At 42.1% G+C, this 12094-nt stretch overlaps 1 protein-coding gene across 11 annotated transcripts in view; it reads left to right on the top strand.

The window, feature by feature from the left end:
- Positions 1-12094, top strand: part of PTPRK (protein tyrosine phosphatase receptor type K) — a 425922-nt gene that overhangs the window by 409557 nt on the left and 4271 nt on the right. For all 11 annotated transcript variants that reach the window (XM_063329637.1, XM_063329639.1, XM_063329640.1 and 8 more), the window contains 7 exons: positions 56-210; positions 1262-1397; positions 3302-3451; positions 4010-4183; positions 6986-7117; positions 7349-7474; positions 9457-9620. In XM_063329637.1, the coding sequence (XP_063185707.1) occupies positions 56-210; positions 1262-1397; positions 3302-3451; positions 4010-4183; positions 6986-7117; positions 7349-7474; positions 9457-9620 (1037 nt within the window). The remainder of the gene's footprint in view (positions 1-55; positions 211-1261; positions 1398-3301; positions 3452-4009; positions 4184-6985; positions 7118-7348; positions 7475-9456; positions 9621-12094) is intronic.

Genomic DNA, 12094 nt, shown 5'->3' on the forward strand with positions numbered 1-12094 from the left:
AATTCTTTGAATTTCATAACCCCTTTTTTTTTTTTTTTTTTTTTGACTTTTACAGAGGGGCTACAATGAAATCCGTGAAGTTAAACAGTTTCATTTCACTGGCTGGCCAGATCATGGAGTTCCTTACAATGCCACAGGCCTCCTTTCCTTTATACGGAGAGTCAAATTATCTAACCCTCCTAGTGCAGGGCCTATTGTTGTCCATTGCAGGTGTGTACAGAGGAGGTAGATTGATTTTTTTCCACAACTGTGTATGTGAGCATTTACAGTAGTCTCTGGTGAAGCATCCATCAGTTTGAAGTGTTTTGTTTTTGTTGTTCCCTTTTTGAATTGCCTAATTCACACTGCGGTAGGATTTGGCTGTCTACAGCAACATTTGGAAATAACTGGATTCTAGTACATTTTCCTAAATCGAATAGCCAGATATTTTCTTTTTCCTGCAAAAGCTCCACCAGCTAAATCATATACTTCAGGCTATCGTTTTAGGCACCTTACAACAATTTTGTGACAGTATTCAAGAATAAATGTAGATGCAGCTGCTTAGGTAGCTTGGTGTTGCATATAATATCTGAACAGATTAATAATTTAAATCAAAGTAAACAAGTAGATGACTAAAGATGGAATGAGGTTAATGGCAACAAATACAGAATGTTGTTTTTCCTGTGCAAGTTTTGCAAGGTTTGTGTTGATGGGACACAGTCTTCTGAGAAACAGAATTTTCTTTCAGCACCGTCAAATGTTTAATTACATTCCATAGATAAAGTTACTCAGCCTTTACAGATTTTAAGAATTCACTGTGAAAAAAATGTCTGTAGCTTTATGTAAAACGAAAATAAATCAAGAGAGAATTAAATGTGCTGCCTAAACCAGTTTAGAGCTTGACTGGTAAAACATAATCTTGAGTTTCTTATTGTAATACATGGCTTAAAAATCATTCTTAGTCTTACGAAAGAAAAGCAAGATCTGTCATATTTTGAAGTGCATGAGCTTAATCATCCTTCAGATTTCAGTTTAACTAACTTAAACAATTTTTATCTTTTTGCTGTTACTTAGTAGATCAAATCTGATGGAAAATGATTGTTTTGGGCACATCAAAAGATTTAAAGGACATTATGAAGAGAAGGAGAGAAGATAAAAATTAGATTGTGGTTGTGATGAAAGAACTGAGTGACTTTATAAAAATGCTCTCAGTAATGGGTTTATAAAGTTTGTAGATGTTTTCATGGGGCTATTCCTAACAGTATTTACTGGTTCATTTTAGTGCTGGTGCTGGACGAACAGGTTGTTACATTGTGATCGATATCATGCTAGATATGGCAGAAAGAGAAGGCGTTGTGGATATCTACAACTGTGTCAAAGCCTTACGGTCCCGTCGCATCAACATGGTACAGACAGAGGTACAGCAGTTTACCTTCGAAGTAGCCGATGCTTTTTGAAACGCGCTAGGTCAGAATTTCACTGTTACTCTGAAAAGAGCAGCCAGTGGCCCTGTTGAGGGGTTGTGTCCTTTGGGGAGCGTTGGTCAATGGAAGCGGCAACCAGAACCGCGATGGTGCAACAAACCCGCCACCTCTTTCAGCCCTCACACAACCAAGTGCTCAATTGACTTTGTAACAAAAGGAAAGCAAGGAGGGTTTTTTAGAGAAGACGCTACAGTAGGCCTATCTGGCATGTCTCTCCCCAGCTCTGGTATCAGCAATTCCAGGAACCCAAAGTTGGAATTTCAGCAGGTTGCCACCAGTTTTAGACTATCTCCAAGCATTTTATCCATAATTTGACTTACCTGCGGAGCTTTATGTCCATTTCGCTCTCCCTTTTCAACTCTATTTTTGTTTGCTTTATTAACGTCATTGCCCACTCTTTTTCCTTGTCCACCCTTTTTACTTTTCATCATGCCTTCAGCAACTCCACAGTAAAACCATTGCCTTAGTGATAAAGCACCTCCCATTCTGCCACCTGAGTATCACTGAGCTTCCACAGAAACATAGGTTATTGATTTATACTAAGACAGGTTACCTGAAGCGGTTTGCCACTTCTCTTTCCTGTCCTCCATGTGGGCATCTACCTGAGAAGTTATTTCGCCTGTCACCACGTGCAAATCTTTGCAGCTGGCAGCCAGGCATATCAATGTGATTTGGTGCACTTTTTATTCCATGCTGCAACGTGTGGCAGCTGAACAAATAAATGCTGCTGATCACCTACCCCTGATACAGGGCCATTAACCTTTGGGAAGTGCGTGGGGTGGAGTGTTCCAGTGTGACTGCTTCAACCATCCCAGTTTAATCTGCTCTTGCACGTGAATTAACACCCCTACTGCTGTTCCGTTCTCTTCCTCTCCCTTTTGCCTCTTACCTCTCATCAGAGGTTCATATTTACACAGCAAAATAAAGCTGAAATTGCAGGAAGTTCTCGTTATGGTCATCTAGGCGACAGTGATGGCAATAGCTCCGTAGCTATGGCAATAGCTCCATAGCTATGTTGGTAAGACAGCACAGGCTGTAGTGCCAGAATACCACCATGGTCCCTGGACATGTGCCCTTGTTGCAGGCCTGTGTTAAAGTTTGTGGTATTAATAACCTCATCGGTATCCACAAAAGCTACGTGAGGCTGGCACAGTTCTTGCACTTTGCTGCATAGACATGATTTACGTCTGTTGCTCTCAGGGTGAGTATATATAATAGGCATTGTGTAAAAATTGACGGGGGGCCTGATTGAAATAGTAATGCAGTTGTCTAGGACTCAGGATATCTCAAGGCAAGTCAGCAAAAAAAAACGGGAAGAAATGCTGTTTCTGTTGGGACACACCTGAGTTTATTAGTGGCCTACAGCCAGCTATCAGTCAGTTGGTGTACTAGCTTGCACACATATAAGAAGAATGCAGCGTGGCAAATAATTGCTAATGACACTAGTAGTGCTTGCAGCAATTTACACTTTCTGCTAGTATCGTAAGGCTGAAAGCGATTTTTAAAAAACAAAAATGAGTAAAGCCAACAAGTCACTAGCATATACGCAGAAACCCACAAGCACCACAAGGAAACTGAAAACCTCCCATTAAATAAATTGCTATGCCTGCTTTCTTAAGTTTTACTGAATTTAAATTGGTTCTGAAGAAAACATCCTTGTTAACTGCATTCCAATTAGGACAAGATTGTGTTTGTACTAAAGCATTATTTAATGGATTGATGGACACTACCTTGAATTTGAGTTTTACAGCGTGGAGGAGATCTGTTTATCCTAAAAGAGGGAAAGATCTGTTGTTTTTAAATGGCTATAATTTTTGTTTCTTTGCTTAATTTGGTAGGAGCAGTACATCTTTATTCATGATGCCATTCTAGAAGCTTGCCTGTGTGGAGAAACTGCCATTCCTGTCTGTGAATTCAAAGCTGCTTATTTTGATATGATTAGAATAGACTCTCAGACAAACTCTTCGCATCTCAAAGACGAGTTTCAGGTACTAACTCTTCATGTGACAACAATTTTTTTGCCTTTAGATGCATTTAATTTATTTTAAGGGAAAGAGTTTTCATATCACGTTTATAGCATTTAGTCGCTTACTTTTCGACCACAAAATAAAGCACCTGTGTTTATGTGCTTTGCAAAGTTGCTTTTAATATGGAATATCTTCCTTTGAATAAATTTGCAGTAGATACCTGTCTGGAATAAAGAGCAATGACTAGGAACCACAGAGAGTTTTGGACTGCATTTGCACAGCTAAGGCATAGCTCTTTAGAAGTCCAAAGGATCGCCTTTGTTTTATTCCTTTTGGAGGGGATGGTGTCATGCGGAATCTGTTCAGTGGTACACTGAGCGCCTTTTAGACCTGTAGCTTAATCCCCCTTGAAAAGCACCAGCACATCCATCAAACAGACGGGAGCTCTTATTTGCTAATGTCTTCTTGCTAATTCCTCGTGTCTTCCCATATTGCAATATTTTAAATTAAAACTTGGGGAATCTTGAGTCCATTGCCTGTTAGTTCAGCGTACTGAAGCGAGCATCCTCTCTCCCTTAGACCCTGAATTCTGTGACCCCTCGCCTGCAAGCGGAGGACTGCAGCATAGCCTGCTTGCCAAGGAACCACGACAAGAACCGCTTCATGGATATGCTGCCACCTGACAGATGTCTGCCTTTCTTAATTACTATTGATGGGGAGAGCAGCAACTACATCAATGCTGCTCTTATGGATGTAAGAGACTATCTTCTTTGTCTGTGTAGTGTGTCACGAAAAGCTGTGTAATATGAGAGAGAGCACTTGCTGGTTTAAGAAAGGGTAATTCTTTCTCACTGTAGTGCCCAGTAAAACAGTCCTAATGAAGAAGGGTGGGGGGAATGGGTAAGAAACCCCACCAGCTTGTGTTACTTGTTCAGAATGTTTGTTATCTTTAGTCTTTTGCATCCTTGTGGGACTGACTGGAAATCTCCCTTTTTCAACGCCATTATATAAAGCTCTAGTTTCCAGCCCTCCAAATCTCAGCAAGATCTCAAAAATCTGCTGTTTGTTGGGAAGTAAATATTACCTATCTGAGCATGAGTTTACTATCACTATTTTATAAAAAAGGCTATGTATATTGAGGCAGGAGAGACAGGGAAAGAAGAAAAAAAATATGTTTCTTCGGCACGTTTGGGGATAGGGTTGGGTGTTTTTTGTTCATCTTTTGAGTTGCAGCTCTTTAAACTTGAAGTTTGAGTGACAGAAATATTGTCAGGGGAAAAGGTAATTTAATGGGAAAAATGGAGGTGAACTTGCTTATAGGTGTCTGATCGATGAAGCAGTTCATCACACGTGCTGTCAGATACCTGCCTGTGCCTGCCATTAGCATTTCCAAAGTTAGGCCCCTAAAGCCACCTTTACCGTGAATACTTAAGTAAGTGGCCTGATTTCCAGGAGCATCTCCCCTTCTTCAAAAATGAAGTGCTGTCAGAAATTGCTGTGTCAAGAAGGGATGCTGGAATAAAATGGCAAATAGCAGGAATCATCATGACTGAATGGTATATTCATCCCAGAGTTCTGCCTGAGCTAGTCCAGGAAACATTTGAACTGCTCGCAAAATGCAGTCCCTAATCTCACAATTAGCTATTGTGCCAGAAAAATAGAGGAGTAGCATGTGTGAGACTAATCTGTTAGGGAGTCAAAGGGGCTGAATGGATGAGCGAGAGCAACGAGCAGAATTTTGGTGGCAACCAAAATTGTTTAGAATTGCAGTTAAAATTACATTAAGCGCCTGGATAAAACTGATGTGCTGTGGACCAACCAACACAGCGGCATAGAGGAGCGTGGTCTGGGGAGAAAGGAAGGCAACGCAGGCTGAACGGCTGGGTGGCAGGAGGACTCTGAGTATGCAACAGTGCGTGGCAGGCAGGGATAGGAACCAAGCAATGTTTTAATGGATGAGCAAGTCTGATTTATTTAGAGAGGGGGACCCCACTGCTGGGCAAGGAAAGGGGACTTTTGATAGCAAAACAGAAATGGAAACTTTCCTCTTCCCACAATGTGGTTGTCCCCGTGTTCCCATAAAATGTGTCTACTTCCCACTGTGACAGCAGATCTCCTGCCTGTTCTTTTTGAAAACCTGATCATCTCAATCTCAGTTAGTTCTCTCATCTCAGGAAAGACCGGAAAGGATGGGGAAGAGGGCTAGGAAAACATCAGCTGGTATATATTTTATTTCTTAAAAATACAAGGGAAGAATCAATAATGGTTGTTCCTTTTTCCTCCCTGGGCAAATCTAGAAGGTAGGACACAAGCTGCATGTCTGTCCTGCTGCCCCGATTGGTCAAAAATTGGTCAGCCTCCTTATTCTGTTGTCAAATAAGTACTGATGCTAAAGGCATTAATTTATTGTCTTCACAGTTTACAACAAGTTAGAAGGGGTGAAAAAAGTTGTGTTTTTATCTTCTGGGCCTCACACTATGCACTTTGAGGTTATGGGGATATATTGCATGTGAAGATCCCTCATATCAACCTTCAACGAGCAAGCTTCCACACCAGAAGTGGTTTAGCTACTGTATCAGGTCTTTATCCTAGGTTAATTTACTTATTTCAGTAAAAAAACAGCCAAAATTCTTTTAGTACCAGCATGGGTGTTAAACACGGGGATCTCTGCCTTGCAAACAGCAGTCCCAGCATTTCATCTTCAAACTGGGACCGACAATCCCGTCCGCCTACAAGAAGATTCACCATCTTACTCTCTTTCTCAGATTAGCCTGTCGGTGCCTCCTTGCCAGTTCATATCTGTATTCCTTCACTGCAGAACTCTTGTGTGTGTAGTTGCAAACTGCCTGCAAAAAACTTCTGTTCTCTCCTCTTCTGTTTGCTGCTCGCAATACACGTGCTGCGGGGACTTAGCCCCTCTGCTGTTAGCTGCATCTCAGCCAAACCACGTAAGGCTGGAAACGCCTATTTGCAGTTGTGTGCAATGCAGCATACAGAAAACGGAATCTGCTGTCAGGACAGGAAATAATATTTAGCTGTCTAACTTCTGCTTTCTGCTGGAAATGGGCCCCAGTAATCCTGAAGGTCAGTTCTCTGGGTGATCCTGTGGTTGTGGCACCGAAACAGAATTCGGGATTGAGCCGAGTTCCTGGTGCAGCCAGGGAGCTCACATGTAACCTGCTGTGGATGGGGTGACCTTCTGAGACCTCTGCACCCCTCTCTGCATCACGGGGAGGAGGTTTCCTCCTCAGTCTCCAGGACACAGTGCCTGGAGCGGAGCTGCCCGAGCCTCTTCAGTGCCCCGTGCATATCTGAACAGAAACAGGGCTTGGCCTGTAACAAAGCAGAAGGCAGACCTGAGCAGAGGTCTGAGCAGAGTAACCTCTTTGTTCTTACTAGAGAAGACAATGTATTTTTAACATCGGCTTTGGTGAAATCTGGTGTAATTGATGTCACATCTTTGTTCTATTTATATGTTTTTTCTGTTGCAGTGTTTGAGTGGAAGTTATGAAGTACTTCCTCTGCCGGTGCTAATAAAATCCTTTGCCTTTACAGAGCTACAGGCAGCCAGCAGCTTTTATTGTCACACAACATCCTTTACCAAACACTGTGAAAGATTTCTGGAGATTAGTGTATGACTACGGCTGCACTTCTCTTGTGATGTTAAATGAAGTCGACTTAGCACAGGTTAGTTTGGGGCTCGAGTTTTCCATGTACCATCGCAAGCTTTAATCACTCTGGATCCACTACATGGTCAAAGTGTAGAGCAGTGCGGTGACTTTACAGTTATTCTCTGCTTTATAGCAACTAATTAACACCAGTTGCTCAGTAAAGGTCAGGTGAGATGTCTGCAGTGGAATAAGACAATGCTCAAATCGTAACTTACCATTTAATTATGCCTGTTTTGCTCTGGTGCAGGGCTGCCCACAGTACTGGCCCGAGGAAGGGATACTGCGGTACGGCCCCATCCAAGTGGAATGCATGTCGTGTTCAATGGACTGCGACGTCATAAACCGAATTTTCAGGATATGCAATCTAACAAGAGTAAGCGTTATCGTAACAATATGTAACGGAAAAAAAAATATGTCATTTTTAACACTCTCTAGGCTCTTGTGGGTTTTAAATTTGAGTAATAGTAAAATACTAATGTTCTTAAGATATTACCCAGAAAAGAGTCAGTCAAGCGTCGATATCTAATACTAATATCTAGTACTTTTCTATAGCTGCACGCTAAGCAGAAAGAGCAGTAAGGTGAATTACTCTTGTTCGGTGCCGTTCTCCCTGATGAGTAGAAGGTGCATGAGAAGGATTCTGTTTGTTCAGCGTGCAGTGAAAGAAATATCCCTGTAATGAAAGTGTAGTGACAGGTATTTAATTCGTAGCTTCCGTAAGACATCTTCCATGGTGATTCATGAACAGGAGCGCGGTGGCTGGTTATGCAGCCAGCACCTTCACAGCCTAAGACGCGAGAACCACAACATAAAGGGAGGATTGTGGCATCCTGCGAAGTGGGGTGTGAAAGAACTCTGAGAGCTCCTCTGCCTCTGAAGGGTTCTGCACCACTGTGCCTCGACCTGTGTTTATCATCTTTTTCTCAACCTCAGTAGCGGTTCCAGTCTTGCATACTTGTCAGCTCTTTCACGCCTCGTACCATCGTGTCTTCTTGGTGTCCTGTAGCATTTCGCACTATTGCAGCATCTACTCAAACCCTGTTTGCCATGCAGTGTGTCCTCCTTTAGCTCACCTCTATAAATCATTTATTTGTGTTGCCTACGGGTAAAGAGTTACAGGTGGTTGTGCCACCGTTATATGTACAGTTAATGAGCAATCCCTATTTCACTTACCATTACTACTTCGTATCTTTCATCCAATACTGAATTGACAGACCACCAATTGCTACTTGGACTATACGTTTAACTTTTGTTTATGTTGAAGAATAGCTGTGGGGAAAACTGATTGCCGTGGATACAAAGATATTTTTTTTCTTTTATTTTCGTCACATTTCCATTTTTCAAAGTGCAGAGATCAGTTTGCTTGTGGCCACTGTTTTATCCAAACCTTTATTTTGCTTATATTCAGAGCTGAGAAAAACATTTTCATCTCTTTATGCCTTGTTTAGAAACTACAGGAAGCTAAGATGTAGACACACTGGCAAATATTACACCATAGCGCTTTTTTGTTGTATTTTGAGACTTCCTCTCTTCTTTTTGTTCATTTCTTACTTTCATTTTTTCCATTTCTTTCCTTTAACAAAGTTTTGGGTTTTTACTCCTCTATGTCTCTTTGTCTCCCATGGCCTTTCACCTTTACATCTTGCTTCTAAATATCTCTCCGTCTGTTCTTCCTTTTCTAAAATCCACACTCCTACTCTTTTTTGTCATCTTCAGCTCCAAGAAACTGAATAGGCTATTTATTACTCCATTCTGATTATTGAGGCCTGTCTTGTTACAGTCTAATTCTATTCAAAGCTCTCCCTGTGTAGCATCTAGCACATGGAAGGCTCAGAGACTGTCAGCAAGGCTCTCATGATTACCATAGTCTGGCAAAAAGAGAAGACTTCAAGGAAAATAGTCATATTTGTGCACCAATATTACTTGTTTATTTATAATGGGGTTAATTCATGCCAAAGGAACCAAAGGTATGTCTGTTAATTTCTGTAGGTCTAAGAATTTAACAGTGATTTTTTAAAATTAATTATTGATGTTAAGGATAAAAACCCTTGACACGTAGAATCTAGGGAATTTGTCCATTTACAGGAAGTTAGGATAGGTTACATTAGTGATTGATAAAACGTGGATTGATAAACTGCGGTGTTGCCTTCAGTGTAGTTACTTTTTTTTTCCTTTTTTGACATCTTCCTTGAGCTCAAGTGATATGAATTAATGGAAACCCTACCATGCAATCTATATTCATGTTGGAGTCTGTCCATAATATAAACACTTAGGTTTCACGTTAGTTTTGTATTTTGATTTTCTAAACCAAGATGTAGAGGTGCCCTGTTGATCTAAAACTCTGGTTTCCCTCAGCCACAAGAGGGCTATCTGATGGTGCAGCAATTCCAGTATTTGGGATGGGCTTCTCACAGAGATGTACCAGCTTCCAAGAGATCCTTCTTGAAGTTAATTCTCCAGGTTGAAAAATGGCAAGAGGAATGTGAAGAAGGGGAAGGCCGGACCATCATCCATTGCCTGTGAGTAATTGGGAGAAAGTCAAAATGCTGCTTTTCAAGTTAATGCTTATAAATTAGTTCTCGTTTTAAATTCAAGCAGTATTCTTATGGCTACATACATGGCATGTGCCCTTGTTTCTTTTATTAAAAAAAACCAAAATAAAACAAACCAACCAACCAATCAATCAAGTACCACTGCTACTGTGATTGGGTTGACTTTTGGTCAACATTTGGATTTGTCTGTCAGGTCAAGGTACCATGGGAATGAGTATTTTGGACATGATACTACAGTGATACCGTGTATTGTCTCCTGTACATAATAGCATGTTTTTCAAGTACAAAGAGATCAGTTTCTTCTGTGCAGTTTCAGTAAGGAAGTCTTTTATGCTAAGTGCCAAATGGTTATTTTTTGTGTATCTCTTGCATATTGTGTGTCGCACTTTTTCCAGAAGGCCTACGGTATTTTGAGGGTTTTAGACTGAAAGTTATGGATATATAAAATCACAGAAAAGTTCTATAATACAGTATGTGATCCTGAAACTGTTGTTGGTAAATGACTGCTGGCTGCTTATCTGAGCCTGATATTTAAATCATAGAATCATAGAATTGTTAGGGTTGAAAGGGACCTTAAAGGTCATCTAGTTCCAACCCCCCTGCCATGGGCAGGGACATCCCCACTAGATCAGGTTGCTCAGAACCCCCTCCAGCCTGGCCTTAAAAACTTCCAGGGATGGGGCTTCCGCCACCTCTCTGGGCAACATATTCCAGTGCCTCACCACCCTCATGGTGAAGAACTTCTTCCTAACATCCAGTCTGAATCGTCCCATCTCTAGTTTTAATCCATTCCCTCTAGTCCTACCATTACCCGACATCCTAAAAAGTCCCTCACCAGCTTTCTTGTAGGCCCCCTTAAGATACTGGTAGGCCACTATAAGGTCTCCTCGGAGCCTTCTTTTCTCCAGACTGAACAACCCCAGCTCTCTCAGCCTGTCCTCATAGGAGAGGTGCTCCAGCCCTCTGATCATCCTCGTGGCCCTTCTCTGGACACGTTCCAGCACGTCCATATCTCTCTTGTAGCAGGGGCTCCAGAACTGGACGCAGTACTCCAGGTGTGGTCTCACGAGAGTGGAGTAGAGGGGGAGAATCACCTCCCTCGACCTGCTGGCCACACTTCTCCTGATGCAGCCCAGGATACGATTGGCTTTCTGGGCCGCTAGTGCACACTGACGGCTCATGTTGAGCCTCTCATCCACCAGCACCCCCAAGTCCTTTTCTTCAGGGCTGCTCTCAAGCCAGTCACTGCCCAGCCTATATCGGTGCTTGGGATTGCCCCGACCCAGATGGAGGACCTTGCACTTGGTCTTGTTGAACTTCATGAGGTTGGCATGGGCCCACCTCTCCAGCCTGTCAAGGTCCCTCTGGATGGCATCCCTTCCCTCCAGCATGTCAGCCGCCCCACACAGCTTGGTGTCATCGGCAAACTTGCTGAGGGTGCACTCTAAGCCACTGTCCATGTCACTGATGAAAATGTTAAACAAGATCAGCCCCAGTACTGATCCTTGAGGGCCTCCACTTGTCACTGGCCTCCACTTGGACATGGACCCATTGACAGCCACGCTTTGGGTGTGGCCATCAAGCCAGTTCTTTATCCACTGAATTGTCAGTCCATCAAACCCATATTTTATCAGCTTGGAGACCAGGATGTCATGTGGGCCAGGGTGAAAGGCTTTGTCCAGGTCCAGGTAAATGACGTCAGTTGGTCTCCCCTTGTCTATTGATGTTGTGACCTTCTCACAGAAGGCCACCAGGTTTGTCAGGCACAATTTGCCCTTGGTGAAGCCAATAACAACCTCCTCGTTATTCTTGTGCTTCAGCAATGCCTCCAGGAGGATCTGCTCCATAATCTTACCAGGCACAGAGGTGAGACTGACTCGCCTATAATTCCCTGGTTCTGCCTTCTTTCCCTTTTTGAAAATGGGGATTATGTTTCCCCTTTTCCAGTCAAATGGGAGCTGGTTTGGGAGTTTTGAAAAGGCAAAATCTTTTTCTCCCTAAGCAGATAATGACCAATCTTTCTCCTACCTTATTTAAATATAAAGTTGAAAATCTATAAATTGAATTTTGCATTTCTCCTTACTTTTTAAAAAAAAGCTTCTGTTTAAATGATCAGAATTAACTTGTGGCCCCTTTCTGCCCACCCCTCCTCATCATCTGTGGAATCTTCTGGCTAATTTAAACTTAATAAGAAGCAATACCTACCTTACTTTCTTTGAAATGAAGATTAAAATAGTTCAGAAGCTGACAACAAGATGTCAAATTAGCGATGCCTTGGCATTACTCTGGCTAGATAATCCTCATACCATGGGATAATTTAAGTGAATCTCTTTCCAGAACTAAGTGGATAACGTTGTGCTTGCTATTGGGTTTGGGTTTTGATTTCTGATGTTGTACTTGCCATTTAACTTAGGTTTTTGTTTCTAATGCTTATATAAATT

This window comes from Chroicocephalus ridibundus, chromosome 3 (genome assembly GCF_963924245.1).
Source record: "Chroicocephalus ridibundus chromosome 3, bChrRid1.1, whole genome shotgun sequence".
In the NCBI taxonomy this organism is placed as follows: Eukaryota; Metazoa; Chordata; class Aves; order Charadriiformes; family Laridae; genus Chroicocephalus; species Chroicocephalus ridibundus.